The 18,172-nt window shown below is 44.6% G+C and overlaps 1 protein-coding gene across 4 annotated transcripts in view; it reads left to right on the plus strand.

Moving 5' to 3' along the window:
- Positions 1–18,172, plus strand: part of FKBP15 (FKBP prolyl isomerase family member 15) — a 118,807-nt gene that overhangs the window by 54,122 nt on the left and 46,513 nt on the right. For all 4 annotated transcript variants that reach the window (XM_077475119.1, XM_077475137.1, XM_077475127.1 and 1 more), the window contains exons 11-15: positions 1,792–1,840; positions 2,895–3,014; positions 13,847–13,952; positions 14,079–14,188; positions 18,055–18,166. In XM_077475119.1, the coding sequence (XP_077331245.1) occupies positions 1,792–1,840; positions 2,895–3,014; positions 13,847–13,952; positions 14,079–14,188; positions 18,055–18,166 (497 nt within the window). The remainder of the gene's footprint in view (positions 1–1,791; positions 1,841–2,894; positions 3,015–13,846; positions 13,953–14,078; positions 14,189–18,054; positions 18,167–18,172) is intronic.

The following is an 18,172-nucleotide window of genomic DNA, read 5'->3' on the forward strand; positions in this document are numbered from 1 at the left end:
TTTTTCTACTCTGGTTAGAGCCTGTTTGTGCTGTCCTCTGAAGGGAGTAGTACACACCGTTGTAGGAAATCTTCAATTTCTTTGCAATTTCTCGCATGGAATAGCCTTCATTTCTAAGAACAAGAATAGACTGTCGAGTTTCAGATGAAAGTTCTCTTTTTCTGGCCATTTTGAGCGTTTAATTGACCCCACAAATGTGATGCTCCAGAAACTCAATCTGCTCACAGGAAGGTCAGTTTTGTAGCTTCTGGAAGGAGCTAGACTGTTTTTAGATGTGTGAACATGATTGCACAAGGGTTTGCTAATCATCAATTAGCCTTCTGAGCCAATGAGCAAACACATTGTACCATTAGAACACTGGAGTGATAGTTGCTGGAAATGGGCCTCTATACACCTATGTAGATATTGCACCAAAAACTAGACATTTGCAGTTAGAATAGTCATTTACCACATTAGCAATGTATAGAGTATATTTGTTTAAAGTTAGGATTAGTTTAAAGTTAGCTTCATTGAAAAGTACAGTGCTTTTCCTTCAAAAATAAGGACATTTCAATGTGACCCCAAACTTTTGAACGGTAGTGTGTGTGTGTGTGTGTGTGTGTGTGTGTGTGTGTGTGTGTGTGTGTGTGTGTGTGTGTGTGTGTGTGTGTGTGTGTATATATATATATATATATATATATATATATATATATATATATATATATATATATATATATATATATATATATATATATATATATATATATATATATATATATATTATTGTGTAAACGCGGCAAAACAGGCATTTTAAACATGGTTTACTATCTGTCAAGTTAAATCGTTCAGGAGAGGTTGTAAAAACATCCCGTGTACATGAAGCTGTACTCTTCACCAAAAAGGGCACTCAATGATTCAGCTGCTTTAAAAATCTAAATATTAAGCATACAAATATTGTAATTGTTCAGTCCTCCTTAATAAAAAAAATTCAATTTTTCGCCGTCATTTTTTGAATGTATTTTCTTGATTAAGCCCAATTCCTTAGCTTGAATATGAATATTAGAGGTAACCTGCAATCAGATTAGATTACAGTAGTTATAATTCCATTCAAAGGAGGTTTTTCTCCAAATCCTATATCGATCCATTTGGTTATAACATTCTTTGACTGTTCAAGTCCTGATTCTATTCTTCTAAACCCTGATGAAGGGGGAGTTTTGTTACCCCAAAACACATTTGCACTTTTTATGTGATGCTTTTACGAACAATTAAATGGACTTCGGACTATTTCACTTTGTGGTTTAGTGCCCATTTTTCTACGTGTATACTTGGAGTTCTTGGTTTGTTGACTTGCTGACCTTACTCTTATCTCTCTGCTCTTGAGCACACATATCTGTGTCTGCTAACATAATCCTATTGTTGTTTACATACTTCTCACTCCAAGGCTAGTATTTTGGAGGAAATTATGAATCTTAAGTTAACAAAATACCTGAAGATTGAAAATTCAAGTTTTTGCTTGATCTCAGTCTTGACTGGTTCTTTAATAAACAATGTGTAGTCCTGTGCAGAACTACTGTAATATAGATTGATTTCAGGCAGTTCATACATGGACACCATGGTTTGTACAGCATTCATGGAGACCTTTTGAATCTGTGATAGGAAATTGCAAACCTTAAAAAGTCTTGAACATGTTTAAGGAAAAACTGGTCAATTGAATTTCCTCTAGAAATTAGTACTTTTTACATTTAGCTACTGGGTAGATAAAGGTCCAATTTTGCTAAAATTATCATTATTTTTTTATTCTCACTTCTGCAGGGAACCAGCAGTTCGAGCCAAGTCGAATTCCATCAGCGAACAGCTGGCTGTAAGTTCTCTTGGTGTATGTATGCTACATAACATTTAAAAGTCATAAACACTTTGAAGGCTACTTTTCATTAAAGCAAGATGAGGAACAAGGGGAGACTGACAGTAATAAGCCTTCTCTGTTACAAAACAATTTGCTATGAAATAATCTATGTCCCGATCAGGCGTCAGGCTTAAAGACCAGTTGCTATAGCAGTTGTAGGACTACCACCGACCAGCAGGATAGGTACACAGGCAGTCAACCTGACAGATGACACAGGCTCATCTAAGGGGTGGAGTCCTGAGTACTAACCAGTGTTCACCAGAGCTCCTGATGGTGGAGATGGATTTAGCTGTGTGCTAGTACCAGGTTGTGGTCCTCGGGTTTTCCCCACAAGGGTGTGAGCAAGCTGGGGTCCAGAAGCGAATGAGCAGATAAGGATCAAACAGAGTGTTCAGTAAACGAGCCAAAAGGTCAGTACCGAGTAGTTGCAGATTGGGATCAGGCAGTCGAGGAACAAGCCAAGGGTCGATCACGAGTGGTAGCAAAATACATAATGCAGCAGGGAAGACAAGAGCAAGGCACTGGCTGAGAAGGCACAAAAACCTGGCAAAGAGGAAGTGCTGAGACAAGGCTTATATAGGAACTTCATGGGAGGAGCAAGGAGTTCAAGGTTCAACAGCAATCAAGACACAAGGCAGGGGTTATCCAATCGATCAGATAGGATTGTCCCATAGATCATGCAGGGAGATGTTCAATATCCCAGATAGCTCAGTGGAGTCAACACCAGACCCCAAAGAAGTCCCAGGTCCTGACACTGTGTCTCTATTAGAGGGACTTTCTAGATAAATATGTGAAAGTGTTTGGTTTAGTGTCCAGACTTCTCCATGTTTGTCAATATATAATGGCCTTGTTTCCTTGATTATAACTGTATTGGCTGTTTACATGTGCAGGCTCTACATCTTGACTCAGTGGTTTTCTTGTCTCAGGGCATGTTTATGACCTTACTGTTTTTATGATTGATTCTTTGAGCCTTGTAAAGATTAACTGTCAGCTGGGTTTTCCTATCCTGTAGAACCCTGACATGGCGAAAGCAAAACTCATCTCCAGGATGGCAAAGATGGGTCAGCCCATGTTACCTTTCATTACTGGCAGCACTACCCCTCAACCGGATTCCAGCGACTCTGAAATTGAGGTAAAACTTTAACAGTTCAAACATATAAAATGTCATCCCCAAGTATTTGAGTGTCCTTCAGTCCTCCTAAAAGTGAAATTGTATTATTTTTAGCATGTCATGTCTTCATGGGTGAACCTAAAATACAGGTGCCCTTTAATGTCACCCCTCCACAACTGCACAGACTCTGCTTCCCTTTGCTGTCCTGCCAATCCATTCAGCTGCCAATACCAAAGAGAAGGATAAGCTCCAAGTCCCAACCTAAACCCTACAAAGGGCTGAGGACTTTCTCCACCTCCATATGATAGCACTGGCAGCCTAAGTGGTAAATTGCCCCACATAGGCAAATCGAATGTTTGCTTTACAGGACTGTTCCCTGGGAGTGCTTGCTAACTGTGTGGGGGATGCTCTGACTGGGTGAATACAGAGATCTGTGTTCATGCTTAGCAGAAACAAGATCTCTGTTCTGCCTGTCTCGGGAACAATCGCCGGTGGCCAGTAGACCCGCCGATTGGCTCCCCCTCTGTCCAATCGTCGTGTGATCGGGTCTCCGGCGCCATGCGCGTGCCCCCTGGAGACTATTGCACAAAATGATTTGATATGATATGTGATTTTATGCAATAGCGCCACTTTGCTGCAGTGCATGTACGTTACTTGGCTGGCAAGTGGTTAAGCTAGTATGCTTAACCAGATGCAGGGAAGATTGTTTAACTGCTTGGCTCGTATAGGCAAACTAATGTACCTATACGTTGCCCTTTAAGAGGCGGCCAGCGGGCATGCGCCCGTGGCAAGCTCCATGAGTTGGGTTGCGGATCACGTGGACTCGATTGCCACAGGGATACCGGGGAAGTGGAAGTAACACCCCTATTGTTTTCAGCCAAGGAAGCTGCCATCTTTGCCTCTATTTAATCTTCAACTGCTATGGTGCTGCACATGTGATTCGTTATGACACCAGCCATTGGATGGTTTGATAGTTTGGCTGAGCGCACAGACAATGTGCAGTTAGCATTCCCGGCATGCCTTTTTTTTTTTTTTAACTGTTTAAATCGATGGGTTTACTTCCACTTTAATGTAAACAAGCATCCCCCCCCCCCCCGTGACAGTATCGCTGATCTCTGCTCCCTGTGATCGGCAGCAGAGATCAGTGACGTGTCGCACGTAGCCATTTACCAAGGAATCTGTGCATTTGTATAGCACTGATTGCTGTATAAATGACAATGGTCCCAAAAATGTTTAAAAAATGTCCGATGTGTCTGCCGTAATATCGCAGTCATGATAAAAATCACTGATCGCCACCATTACTAGTAAAAAAAAAAAAAAATTATTAATAAAAATGCCATAAAACTATCCCCTATTTTGTAAACATTATAACTTTTGCGCAAACCAATCAATAAACTCTTCTTGCAATAATAATTTATTTTTTTACCAAAAATATGTATAAGAAAACGTATCTGCCTAAAATGAGGGAAAACATTTTTTTTATATATTTTTGGGGGATATTTATTATAGCAAAATGGAAAAAAATTATGCTTTTTTTTTTATTTTTTTTAAATTTATGCTTTTTTTTTTTTTGTGTATAGCTCAAAAAATAAAAACCGCAGGGGTGATCAAATATCCCCAAAAGAAAGCTCTATTTGTGGGGAAAAAAAGGGCATCAATTTTATTTTCACTGGATAGAATGCAGTGAAGAGCTTCAGCATTGGTTATATGACTAGCTGCTGGAAAAGCCTGAATCTACGTGTTGTTTTTTTTTTTTTTTTTTTTAATGGAAAGGATTTCAGCCCTTCCCAATATTTTTTATTTAATCATTCCTGCCAACATGTTTGGTAATCTATAAACTTACATTTCAATGTAGCTTTTGTTTGGCACATGTATTCTCTCCCTGGACTTTCCAAAGTAAAAGGCTAATTTTAGTAGCAAGTACAACGCGGTTTAACATACTATTCCCACTGCTCCATTTCGCTGCCAGGTAGTTCTGCTTTGGAGCTATTGATACTTCCCCAACTTCTCTTTTACAAAGATTTTTATTGTGAAGTAACAATTTTGAGTCAATACAATAGGCTTACAGTTGGGTTTCGGTACAGGTAGTTTCAGTTGAGTACAATTCAAGCAGATTTCCATCTAACCATGTACACATTCCCTGGATCAGAACAGACCCTGGGTTTCACATAAATGTAACACAAACATGGCCTGGAGTATGCCCGAAGCCTATAGTAATCATATCTGGTGAAGTGTAAAGATGAAAAAAAGGAGGGAAGCAAAGAGGGGGAAAGTTAAAGGACAAGAGGAGATTGGAAGGGATAGATGGTGTGGAGAGCCAAAGAGGAATAGGGGGGTCTGCAGAGAAGAGAGGGAAGTCAGAAAGAGGAGGGGGGGACTGAAGAGGAGGAGTATGGGCCCACGGGGTGTGCCCCACCGGGCTCCTACAGCGACAGCAAGGTGACATTGAATCTGGTTGAATGGTGGTACTCTATCCAGGGTTGCCAGACTCTTAAGAAATTTGGTATGAGTGTCAGAGAGAACAGAAGACAGTTTTTCATTGACCATGACTTCGTTTAGACGGTTTTTGACTGCCTCAAAGCTAAGGGCCGGGGTTCTCCATGCTTGCGCTATTGTCAGCTTAGTTGCGGTAAAAAGATGCTGCGCCAACTGTCGTTCTGGGCGTAGTAGTTCTGGTATTGCTTTGCCGAGAAGAGCCTCGATTGGATCCTTTTTTAGGTTCACCCGGAGTAGACTGCAAAGTAACGCGTAAACCCTGACCCATAGTCTGCACACCTTCGGGCACGTCCACCAAATATGGGCCATTGTGCCCTCCTGGTTGCACCCCCTGAAACAGAGAGAGGAGCAGGTGGGAACGAAGCGGGCTTAGCGTGTCGGGGTGTAATACCACCGGTATAGGACCTTGTAGGCGTTCTCTAGGATCGTGACGTTGCATGAGCATTTTGACAAGGTTAGGGTCATTGCCTGCCAATCCTCCAGATCTAGCCTTTTCCCCAGATCCTTCTCCCACTGCAGGTGATAGGATCACACTGGGGGTTTCTTCATGGAGATCAAGGCTGAATATATTAAAGATATCAGACCAAGAGAGTGAGGCCTGGATCTGCAGATGCTTTCGAACGGTGACAACCTGTATGGGGCGTCCTGGGATTTGATAAGGCTTTGGAGGAAGTGATGGATCTGGAGATATCTAAAATACTCCCTTAAGGGTATATCGTGAGACGAGCTCGAGGCTGCAAGTGGTAGTATTCTAGTAGGAGTAAGTAATGAATGAACGTCTACGAAACCATTCAGGGTCCACCAATTGAATTGTGCAGAGTTATCGAGACCCGGGGGGGAAAGAGGGCAACGAAGGAGTCAGAGCAGCGGGAAATGGGGAGAAGCCAACCCTGAGGAATACTTCACTGAGTCCCAAACTCTCAAAGTGTGGAGCATACAGGGCCCCGTACTCGTGGGGCGGTGTTTTGGCGGGAGCCAGGGTAAGGAGGAAATGGGGATGGGGTCCACTTCGAGTAGGTCGATAGCAGCCCACAAAGGGAGCTAATACGTCTCGTGGAGATGAGAGAGGGGTGCTATGGTGGCTGCTATGGTGGCTGCTATATAGTAGTCTCTTAGATTTGGGACCGCAAGGCCTCCAGTCGCTCTTTTAGCGAACATGATTTGTCTGTTGATATGGGGGCGAGACGATCCCCAGATAAATTGTAGGACCCTACTCTGATGAATATTGAGGATATGCAAAGGAACCAGGATTGGAAGGACCCAAAAGTAATATAGTAGCTTCGGGAGATATGCCATTCTGATGGCTGATATTCTCCCGAGCCAAGAGAGGGGTAAAGATGACCACGATGTCAGCATATCTGATAACGGCTTGAACAGTGGTGGGTAGTTGGCCTGATATGGGGCCTGATATGTGGAGGTGATGCGAATTCCCAAATAAGGTAGGCAGGAAAACCATTGATAGGGAAAGGCCGATTGCAAGTCCCTCAATAGTTCCTGGGACAGGTTGGTCGACAATGCCTTTGATTTTGACGGGTTAATCTGAAGCCCTGAGAGTGATGCAAAAGTCCGTAGTAGGGTGTGTAGATTGGGCAGGGAGGTTCTAGAGGAAGTGACAGAAAGGAGAATGTCGTCGGCAAACAAGGAGATCTTATGGGGAGAACCGGCTATTTCAATGCCCTTGATATCAGGGTGCGTTCTTATCACTTCCGCCAGGGGTTCCAGCGCCAGTACAAGAAGGGGTGATAATGGGCATCCCTGGCGGGTCCTTCTTCGAATGTCAAAGATGGGGGATTCAAACCCATCATAATTTACTTTTGCTCTGGGGGAGTCATATAGAGCCGACATCCATGACATAAACGGGGACCCGAAGCCAAAACGCCGCAGAACCAACATGAGATAGGGCCATGACAAGGTATCAAAGGCCTTAGTCATATCGAGGGATAGAAGCATAGATTCGAGAGAGCGAGTGTGAGCTAGGTGTCGGATTTGCACTATACGGCGGATTGCGTCACCAGCCTGTCTCTGGGGCACAAAACCGACCTGATCTTTTTTTATCAGACGAGGGAGAAACGAGTTTAGGTGTGTCGCCAAGATTTTTGTCAGGAGCTTCATATTGATGTTAAGTGAGATAGGCCTGAAATTGGCCCAAGATAAGTGATCACGGTCAGGTTTCGGAATCATTACTATATTTGCCGTCAGAAGATCCGAGGTGAGAGGACAGCCTCTCTTTACCGAGTTGTACATAGCCACCAGATGGGGCGTCACTACTGGTGCCAGTTTCCTATAGTATAGTGCGGAATAGCCGTCAGGCCCGGGTCGCTTGCCCACCGTAAGTTCTTTTATAGCTTGTAGGACTTCTGAGGGTTGGATGTCCCTATCCATAAGGGTGACATGGGCCCCCGTCAAGGATGGGAGCAAGAGGCCCGCAAGAAAGTCCGCCGTTCTTTGAGTTGAAGCCCCCTCTGAAGCCGTATACAGCTTTGCTAGGCGAAACCCAAACTCTTCTAGAACATGCTTTGGGTTCCCGGATAGGACATTGTTACGATCTCTCAGCGTAATTGGGGTTATTTTTGGGGCAAATGTTCGGAGTCTGTTGGCCATCATGCGAGTTGGTTTATTTGCTCTCTGGCAGCATCGCTGACGGGACCAGCGGAGTATCCGCTCAGCCCCCTTAGTTAGGCACACGTCAAGCTCAGATCTGGTACGTTCCAGTAGTTTACGGTTACCCGGGGTAGGAAACTGCTTAAACCTCTGATATCTCTGCCAATCGGGACTCAATCTCCCTTTTTGGTTTCTCTCTCTAGTTTTTTTACGGACCGAGGCTAGGCCGATTATACGTCCGCACAAAACTGCTTTATAAGCCTCCCAGAGGACCACCGGCGAGGTCACTGAGCCCAGGTTTTTGTGAAAGTAGTCCTCAGAGGCCTTAATAATTTCTTCTAGTTTCTACATGGGAAAGGAGCGAGTCGTTCATGACCCAGGGAGAAAGTCGGGGTCTATCCAGGATAGAATGGCAGACAATCAAGACAGGGTCGTGGTCAGACCACGGTAAGGCCAAGACTGAGGCCGCTACCACCAGTGGTAGGTGTCGTCTAAGCATAAACATGTGGCCAATCCATGAATGAACCTGGTGGGGGTGGGAATAATGGGTATAGTCTCTGCCCTGTGGATGACATTCCTGCCATAGGTCAACTAGGTCATGAGATTTAGATTTAATTTAGGATTAAGAATTAGGTTGGAGTCTCCTGCTAGTAGAAGGGTGCCCTTACCGTGGGAAGCCAGCAGCACGCAGACATGGGTCAAAAAGTGTCCCGGGCTCACGTAATACGTCAGTATAGTCGCTTCCGTGTCATGGATAGTGCCTTGAAGCAGTAAATATCTGCCGTCAGGATCAGCTGTTTAGCGCATCTAAATGGAACTGATTTGCGGAACGCCACGAGAACCCCTCGTTGTTTAGTTGGGGCATACGCCAAAAAGACTTGAGGAAATTGAGCATCAAAGTACTTAGGATGAGAGGTCTCAGAAAAATGCATCTCCTGTAAGCAAGCAATATCAATATGTTGTCTGCGAAGGTACTTAAATACTTTAACTCTCTTGTGGGGGGAATTTATTCCCTGAACATTCAGGGACAACCACTTAAAGAGGAAGTAAACCCTTTCAAACCACTTTGACCTACAGGTAAGCCTAGATTAAGGCTTACCTGTAGGTCCAAGCAATATCTCCTAAACCTATATGGTTTAGGAGATATTTGCCCGAAAATGGGCACCGCTGTCTACGGCGCATGCGCCGTAGACAGCGGCACGCCGGCGCACTAAATGCGGCAAGTCCAAGAATGGATTTGCCTAATTTGTCGACTCCCGTGCGCATGCGCGGGAGTGACGTCATCGCGGCTTCGCCGCTGTGATTCGTCGGAGCTGCGAGACGCCACCAGCAAGATGGATGCGGCGGACTACAGGGGACAGCGGCGACTTCGCTGGCTCCTGTGTCAGGTAAGTGACACATAATGAGCTACTATGCGATGCATAGTAGTCCATTATGCTTTACCTTTGCAGGGAAAAAAAGAGGAAGTAAACCCATTAGGGTTTACTTCCTCTTTAATAGTCATTGATAGAGTAACAGAAAATCGCTTACCTGGAGCCGAAGTTCACACCCTGTGCGCCCGAAGGAGTGAGGGAAAAAGGAAAGAAGTAAAGAGGGGGGTGGAGAAGGGCTAGAGAGCATCATTATAGCATGGATAGTAGAGACATGCAATGCTAGGTACCAATAATTATTACACAGCAAGTTTGCTATTGGTCGTGGGATATAAAACCCACTACGTTGTTTGGGAGAACCAACACATGGGGGAGCGGTGGTCCGTCGGAAACCACCTGGCTTAGCATTAACAATTATTGCAAATGTCAAAGAACATGACAACAGTTGCATATTGCATAAACAATAATACGAACAGCAATAAGAATAAACAAAAAGAAAATAATTCTGGTATAAGGAACATGGAACCCGTAAGCTGAGACCTGAAAAAATTGCCTTGGTTAGACGGTAAGTCCCTGTTCCAAAAAGAAAACAAGCAACCTGAAGCTAGTACCGTTTAAGTCAGGCCTTAAAACCAAAGAACACGTGAAACAGAAAAAAAAACAAAAAACCTTGGGACGGGCCGAGGGCCGCGCCCTTTCTTTAATAAAACTGTCTATGTATAGGCCCATAAAGTGAGAGCTTATGAGCAGGATGATAGTCCTCAGATGGTCACGGTAATAGACCGCTTGGACTAGTAATTCCTGGGTAGCAATGGGGGGCCCTGCTTCGTGAGGTCGTGAGTCATGGATTACAACCGCCCATTACATCGAGGGGCAAAACAGGAAAAACAAAACGACAAACAAAAAGGGGGGGGGGGGATAACAAAAAAAAAAGAGGGGGGTGAGATACTGCAGGGAGCTTAAGAGGAACGTACAAATTTATTATTTATTTAAAAATACAAATATATACTTCTAGAAGGGTAGTAGATAGACCTGAGGCTATATGTGAAAAAAATAAGGTAAGGCGCTGGAAAAAAAAATCACAAAAAGAAAAAATTTGGATTGGGCTTTTGTTGCTGGGGTGGAAGAAGGCGGTCACCCCCTGAGTGAAACCAGTGTTCATGGAAATGATGGGCTGTAGTAGACCGGAGTTGTGGAAGGCCCTAGTCCATCCAAGGTGTAAAGGGGGGGCTCAGTGTGGCTCCCACTTGAGTCATAAAGAAAGAATACCTGGATGCCTCATTCTTTTGCCTGGGCGCCCAAGTTGCAGCAGACTCTCTCACTACCGGCCCGCAGGATGCGTGTCGGCAGCGGTTGAAAAAAAGGGCAGTCAAACAAGTCAAAGCAAAGAGACGGGATTCTTACTTGCTTCTAGCGATGTCCACCCGAGGAAGCCTCTTGGAATTTCTGAGCCTTGAGAGAACGGAGGGCTTGAGATCCATTCTGAGAGGATTGTGAGGATCGCAATGGGTCTCTGGAAGGACCCGTGCGGGCCACAGCGGCCTCAGGTTGAGATGGAGGAAGGTCAAACTGAAGTTCCTGAAATTGCCTTCGCAGGTCTGGCAAGGAAGAAGCGTGAAACTGACGTCCCAGGTGGTAAAAAGTAAGTTTAAGGGGGAATCCCAAACCGATAGCGAATGTTCCTGGTTTGTAAGATTTGCAGATAGGGCTTCATATTCTGCCTCTTAGCGATAGTGACCGGGGAAAGATCCGCAAACAGTTGAAGGGGGTTTCCTTGAAACAATATGTCAGGTAGTTCCCTGGCGGCCTGAAGGAGTCGCTCTTTGGTTCTGTAGAAATGAAATTTTATAATTACATCTCTGGACGGGCCCTCCGTGGGCTTGGGAGCGAGGGACCTGTGTATTCAATCGAATTGAAGGTGCTCGGTCGGAATATCAGGTGCAAGCTCCTGAAAGAATGCCGTTGCTGTTCCCTGGAGGTCTATAATGGTCTCCGGAGGGCAGCGGATGCGCAAGTTGCCCCAGCGGGCCCTGTTCTCAGAGTCCTCAAGTTTATCCTGTAGAACAAGGAGTTCCGCGTTCAGCTTTTCTACCTCCTCCTCGTGACCCTCCAGCACCGTGGTCGTCAGGTCCATCCTCTCCTCCAGCTGATTTGTGCGGTGTCCCAGTTCCTTGAGACCCCTTACCAGTTCCGCAGATAATTTACAGGAAGATGCGTTGATCTCGTCCCTCACTATAGTGCGGAATTTCCGAAGCAGGGCCTCCGAGCCGGTGTCCACCGGGTTGTTAAATTTGAGGGGAATTGTGACAGACTATCGTCCGAATGTTGGGTGGTATCATCAGGTTCTGGGGGTTCGGGCGCCATCTTGCCTTTCCCTTTCATCTTCCCAAGGAGATGCTTTCTGTTGTGATCTGTTGCGGGAACGATTCCCGGGGCGTATTTATACATACCCGCCGCTTGCTCAGTAGCGCACAGCCGGGGCACTAGTGCCACTGAAATATAACTGGGTATGCCTTATATGCCAAGTGGTATTTTCCGACGGCGTGACACTAAGGGACTACACTGTCATCCTACTAGCGTCCGTGCATACACCCCCACACAAGTTTGTCAGTCAGTCTCAGGGCCCTCCAGGGCCACTGACATACATTGGGTGCTGTAGGTTGCTGGAGGATGTTGGGGAGGGGGGCCTGGTCCCAGGGAGCATAGGGTGCCTGCAATGGTATGAGGGGTGTACCAAGATGGCCGCCTACCTCTGCCTCTGATTTTGCTCCTCCTTGGCTTGCTTCCCAGTAAGGTTGGGCTGGCACCTCCGTGTTCGGGTCTCAGGCAGCAGGGGTCCTCGCCTGTCCGCGGCGAAACGATCGCCGTATGGTGTGCGGTACTCCAGGGCGGAGGCTCCGGCGCCTCCGCAGGCCTCAAGATGGTGGCCAGGGCTCGGAGAGCAGAGCAGGCCGCAAGCCTGATCGTGGGGCCCGCGGATAAAGATTACGGCCAAAACACTCCTGACACGCCCCGCTGATGTCTATCAACAACGCTGAGTCTGCCGCCGGCCGAGAACCAGCCCGATGAGGGCGGATGGCGGTGGATAAGGATTTGGCCGGCGGAGCTCAGCTAGAGCACGTCCTCCCCTCGCTGTGTCCGGCCACGCCTCTCCTAACTTCCCCAACTTCTCAATGTCTACATCTGGGTGCCTAAACGGCTAATGCCAGTCTTCATGTCACATGGTAAAGGTGTGAGTTCAGAGAAGATAAATATTACCTCTTGGTGCTAGTTATCAAATGAACCCATTACTTTTTTTAGGTGTAAAGTGCAGGTTTGCTTTATCAGTAAGCTTTAAAACATCTGCTCAGGAAATTTGTGTTGACATCTAAACCTTAAAATCTCTGGCTTGGTTAATCAAGTCGGGTTAGCATACTAGTTTGGTTGCTTTTTCTTTTTTTTTTTTTCTTTTAGAGCAGTGAGTTCTATAACCTTCATTAGGACTGCTGCTCCTCTTTATGTATACAAACCTTGATCTGATTGTTGTATAGTCACTGAACAACCGACCCATGTAGCTTTACTGCTACAGGGCGGCCACTCTGCGTAGAATCGTGTGTGTATATATCTCTGCATTTTCTGGTAGGGGGCACACTAGTCACGTCACAGCACATGCCAATCTCCAGGTCCCAGCCAATAATTGACTGGGAGTGTAAGCAACTAGATACCCAGTAAAAGCAGCACACAGTACACACACACTTGTTAGTCGCCCATTTAACCCCTTGCTTGCCCTAGATGTTAACCCCTTCCTGTCCAGTGGCATTGGTACAGTGAAAGTGCAAATTATTCGCACTGATCATTGTAATAATGGCACTGGTGATGCCTGTGGCAGTTCCCACCCAGTGTCAGATTGGTTGCCACACTATCTTAGTCTCATTTATAAATCGCTAAGCACTGCCATTACTAGTATTTAAAAATAAATAAAAATTCCAGTGTATATATCCCAGTTTGGTTTGTGTGAAAGTTATAGCGTCTACAAAGACATGTAGTAGAATACGTTTGGGCCAAAATGTATTAAGAGATTTATTAATTTTACTTTTTTTTTTTTTTTTTTTTAATGGCATATATTTTATAGCAGAAAGTAAACTTTTTATTTTTTTTTCTTGTGAATTTTTTTTTTTTTTATGTATATTATAAAAAACACAGTTGTGATTAAATACCACCAAAAGAAAGCTCTATTTGTGTGAAAAAAAAAAGAAAAAATAATAATATAAATTTTGTTTGGGTACAGCATTACATGACCACACAATTGTTAGTTAAAATAGCGCAATAGCAAAAAATGGCCTAGTAATTAAGGGGGTAAATCTTCTGGAGGACAAGTGCATATTAATGCTGGCATTGTTCTTGTAGGATCCACATATTCAGAGGATTTCTCCACATCCTGCTGCCCCTCTGCTTGTCCGGCCCACCCCACAGATCAGCCAGACTCCTGCTACAGCTCACATCCCTGCTCCAGGTACGCAATTCTTCTCTACATATTACATTCCTGCCTTTGACATTACAGAACAAGTTAATTTGAATGTGACTAACAGTGTTGTCATCTGTGTGTGTTTTTACTTTTATTTACTTTTTCCATTGACAGTCCCTCAGCAACAACCATTGTCCGGTCTACCGTCCTCATCAGCTGCTCTGTTACCTGTAGCGTCCATCGCCTCTCAGGCCTTCCCTCCTGGCCAGGCACATGGCTTTCAGGTATTGTAGAACAGATAGATGATCCTCTCTACTCACTGTCCTCTCAAGTCAATTTAGCTCACATCCAGTTACATTCAAAAAGGCTCTATTTGAAGGACCAACTACATGTTAGCATTACCAAAGTAAATTAATTTTTATGGGTCAAATGAGGAAGATTAAGGAACAACTGCTCGAACACTGTTGGGGGTAAAACAAATAATCTAAAGGGAATAGGAAATTAGTCCAGGATTTATAAAGGAAGATATGGGGTGAGTCCTGGTAGGAGATTTATAAGCCCAGAGTTTTTCATATCCCTCTCAGTCTGTGACATGCTGTAATATATATTGTGCAGCTATTTTCACTGTTGGCTCCTCCTCTCCCAGTGGAATGTAGAGTTTCTTCCTCTCTTCTATAGGCACTTACAGACCGGACCATTTTGCTTGTCAAAGACCAGACCACTTTTTGCGATTCGGCACTGCGTCGCTTTAACTGACAATTGCGCGGTCGTGCGACGTGGCTCCCAAACAAAATTGACGTCCTTTTTTTCCCACAAATAGAGCTTTCTTTTGGTGGTATTTGATCACCCCTGCGGTTTTTATTTTTTGCGCTATAAACAAAACTAGAGCGACAATTTTGAAAAAAAACACATTATTTTTACTTTTTGTTATAATAATATATTATAAAAAAACATTTTTTTCCCTCAGTTTAGGCCGATACGTATTCTTCTACCTATTTTTGATAAAAAAAAACGCAATAAGCGATTATTGATTGGTTTGCGCAAAAGTTATAGCGTTTACAAAATAGGGATAGTTTTATAGCATTTTTATTAATAATTTTGTTTTTACTAGTAATGGCGTTTTTACTAGTAATGGCGGCGATCAGCGATTTTTATTGTGACTGCGACATTGTGGGGGACCCATCGGACATTTTTGACACATTTTTTGGGCCATTGTCATTTATACAGTAATCACTGCTATATAAATGTAGTGATTCCTGTGTAAATGACACTGGCAGTGAAGGGGTTAACCAGTGGGTGGCAGTGTAGGGGTTAAGTGTTCCTAGGGGTGTGTTACTAACTGTGGGGGGGGGTTGGGCTTTCATTTAGTGAACACTGATCTCTGCTCCAATCACATGGAGCAGAGATCAGCCTCACTAGTTGCTAGGCAGCCATCCCGTGAGACGATCGCGGGTATGCCCGCGGCGATCGAGTCCGCGGGTCCCGCAACTGGACTCACGGGGGTCCTGACCAGCGCGGGAGCGCGCAGCCAGCAAGCTCCCAATGACAGGGCGGCATTGAAGATTGGACGTACCTGTACGCCAATATGCCTGCCCGTGCCATTCTGTCGACGTACATAGTCGTGCGCTGGTTGGGAACCGGATAGAGAAGAGTGTGGAGAGTCTCAGGAAGTAAGTGTCTATTTACAGCTGAGTACATAGGGCACCATAGCAGGAGATGGGCCTCATCCTCCAGGATCCTCTGGTCACATCATTGGCACAGTCTTCTCTCTCCCTCTCAATCGTTTCTGCTGACAGAACAGTTGGCAAGAAATGTATATAGACTTGAATATTTAAATTATTTTTTTAGCATTGTAGAATTTTAAAGTGGTTGTGAAGGCAGGGTTTTATTATCTTAATGCACCCTATGCATTAAAGTGATTGTAAAGTCCTTTTTTTTTTTTTTTTTTTTTTTTAAATAACAGACATATTATACTTCCCTCCTTTGTGCAGTGGTTTTGCACAGAGCAACCTAGATCCTCCTCTTCTCAGGTCCCTCTTTGCTGCTTTAGCAGCCCCTCTAATACAAACCTGAGCCCCGCCTCTATCCAGGGATGTGCACAAATGCCTCGGTCATACGGGACTCTCCCTCCTGATTAGCTGGCTGAGAGACAGCAGCGCCACCATTGGCTGCTCTCAATCAAAGTCAGCCAATCGGGAGAGAGAGGGGGTGGGCCCAAACCATTGCTCGGTGTATGAATGGACACACTGAGCTGTGGCTCAGCTCAGGTGCCCCCATAACAAGCGGTTTGCTGTGGGGGCACTGAAGAGGGACCCGAGAAGAGGAGAATCCAGGCTGCTTTGTACGAAACCATTTCAGCAGGTAAGTATAACATGTTTGTTCTTTAAAGCGGGAGTCCGCGTTTTTTTTTTTTTTTTTAAAAGCCAGCAGCTACAAATACTGCAGCTGATGACTTTTAAAATAGTGACACTTACCTGTCCAGCGCGCCCGCGATGTCGGCACCCGAAGCCAATCTCTTGATCGTCTCTCGGGTGCTGCCGCTGCCATCTTGGGTATGGGAATTAGGAAGTGGAGCCTTTCGGCTTCATTTCCCGGTTCCCTACTGCGCATGCGCGAGTCGCGCTGCGCAATAAGGATGGACCCGCTGCCTCTGGGATCTGTGTGTTTCCCAGCAGGCAGCGGGGGACTTAAGGAAAGGGGCGTAATCTACGCCCCTTTCCGCAGAGAACTATCCCGGAAGTGGGTGCAGATACCTGTACTGTACAGGTACCTGCACCCCCCTCCCCCCTGAAAGGTGCCAATTGTGGCGCTGGAGGGGGGGAGGATTCCACTGAGCGGAAGGTCCACTTTAGGGTGGACCTCCGCTTTAAAGGAACAAAAAAATGAGACTTTAGTATTTAAGTTTAAAATAAACCTTTACCATAATGTTTCTTAAGAAATGCACAGATATATCAATTATTACTAGGTGCCAAGGCCTATCTAAGCCTTCTATTCGGTTCCAGCCCTGGCAACTGGTTGGTAATCTAAAGGAAAAAATTCTGCTGAATTTTTTAACTTGTTTAACCACCTTTTTAAAGCGTCTGTTTTATAAAAATAAAAAAATAATTATATATAGAAGCTTCCATCGTTGGTCGTATAAATACATAGTTTATAAATCTGGAAAAAGTCCATTCAGTTTAAGATCTCAACTCTGATTCTGAATATCATTAGCAGCAAGAAAATTGTGCAGTGCTCTTTTTAAACTATTTTTATCATTACTAACTAATGTGGTGAACATTCTACAGCTTAACTGCTCTTAAGAAGATACCCTTTCCTAAATTGATTGAATTTTGTTTTTATGCACCACTGTCTCCTACCTTATTGCCCAAATTTTTGTACTGGCCATGAATATATATTAAATATGGTAACCGCATTGCCTCCAAGTCCTTGTACACACGGTCGGAGATTCCGACGGAATGTGTCCGATCGGACGGTTTTGTCGGATATTCCGACTGTGTGTGGTCTCCATCGGACTGTTTCCGTCGGAGTATCCGACGGACCAAGTTTTCCAACTTGTTGGTAAAATTTTCTGACAAAATGCTCCGATCGGACATACTCCGATCATGTGTAGAGAATTCCGATAGGACAAAGTGCCACGCATGCTCAGATCAAATTCCTGCACCAAAGCTATTGGCTACTAGCGTGAACGTAGTCTCGTCGTAACTAAATAACGTCATCACGTCGGATTTTCCGACAACTTTGTCCGACAGTGTGTATGCAACAGTTTCGGACAAAATCCGTCGGATTTGGTTGTCGGAATCTCCGACTGTGTGTACAAGGGCTAAGACTTCTTTTCTTCGAATTGAGCATGTCTGAATTTTTTTTCTAATCTTTCATTGTATGTCAGATTTTCAGTCCTTTGATTTGCCTGGCTCTGAACTTTCTCTAAACCTCATATGCCCCTTTACAATGTGTTAGTCAAAACTGGAACCCATACTCTAGGTAGAGATTTCTGTATATGGAGGTTTTCTATTTTTTCCATTTATTTTTTCTATTGGCTAAACCAGATGCACTTTTTTTTTTTTTTAACCTAACTATATAGCCGTTGGGGTGGTGCTTCAGCCCAGTCCTTGTGCCCTTTACATGAATTTAGTGAAATGTTCTTTTTCAGCCATACTCTGGAATCCAGTATGCATACACGCAGAACCCCAACACAGGAACTCAGCTGCAGCCAGTTGGACATATCTACCCTGCCCCTGTGCAGCAGCCAGCTCCATATCAAGGTACAA

This window comes from Lithobates pipiens, unplaced genomic scaffold (assembly GCF_037356315.1).
Source record: "Lithobates pipiens isolate NorthernLeopardFrog02 unplaced genomic scaffold, aLitPip1_a1.2 Scaffold_1, whole genome shotgun sequence".
In the NCBI taxonomy this organism is placed as follows: Eukaryota; Metazoa; Chordata; class Amphibia; order Anura; family Ranidae; genus Lithobates; species Lithobates pipiens.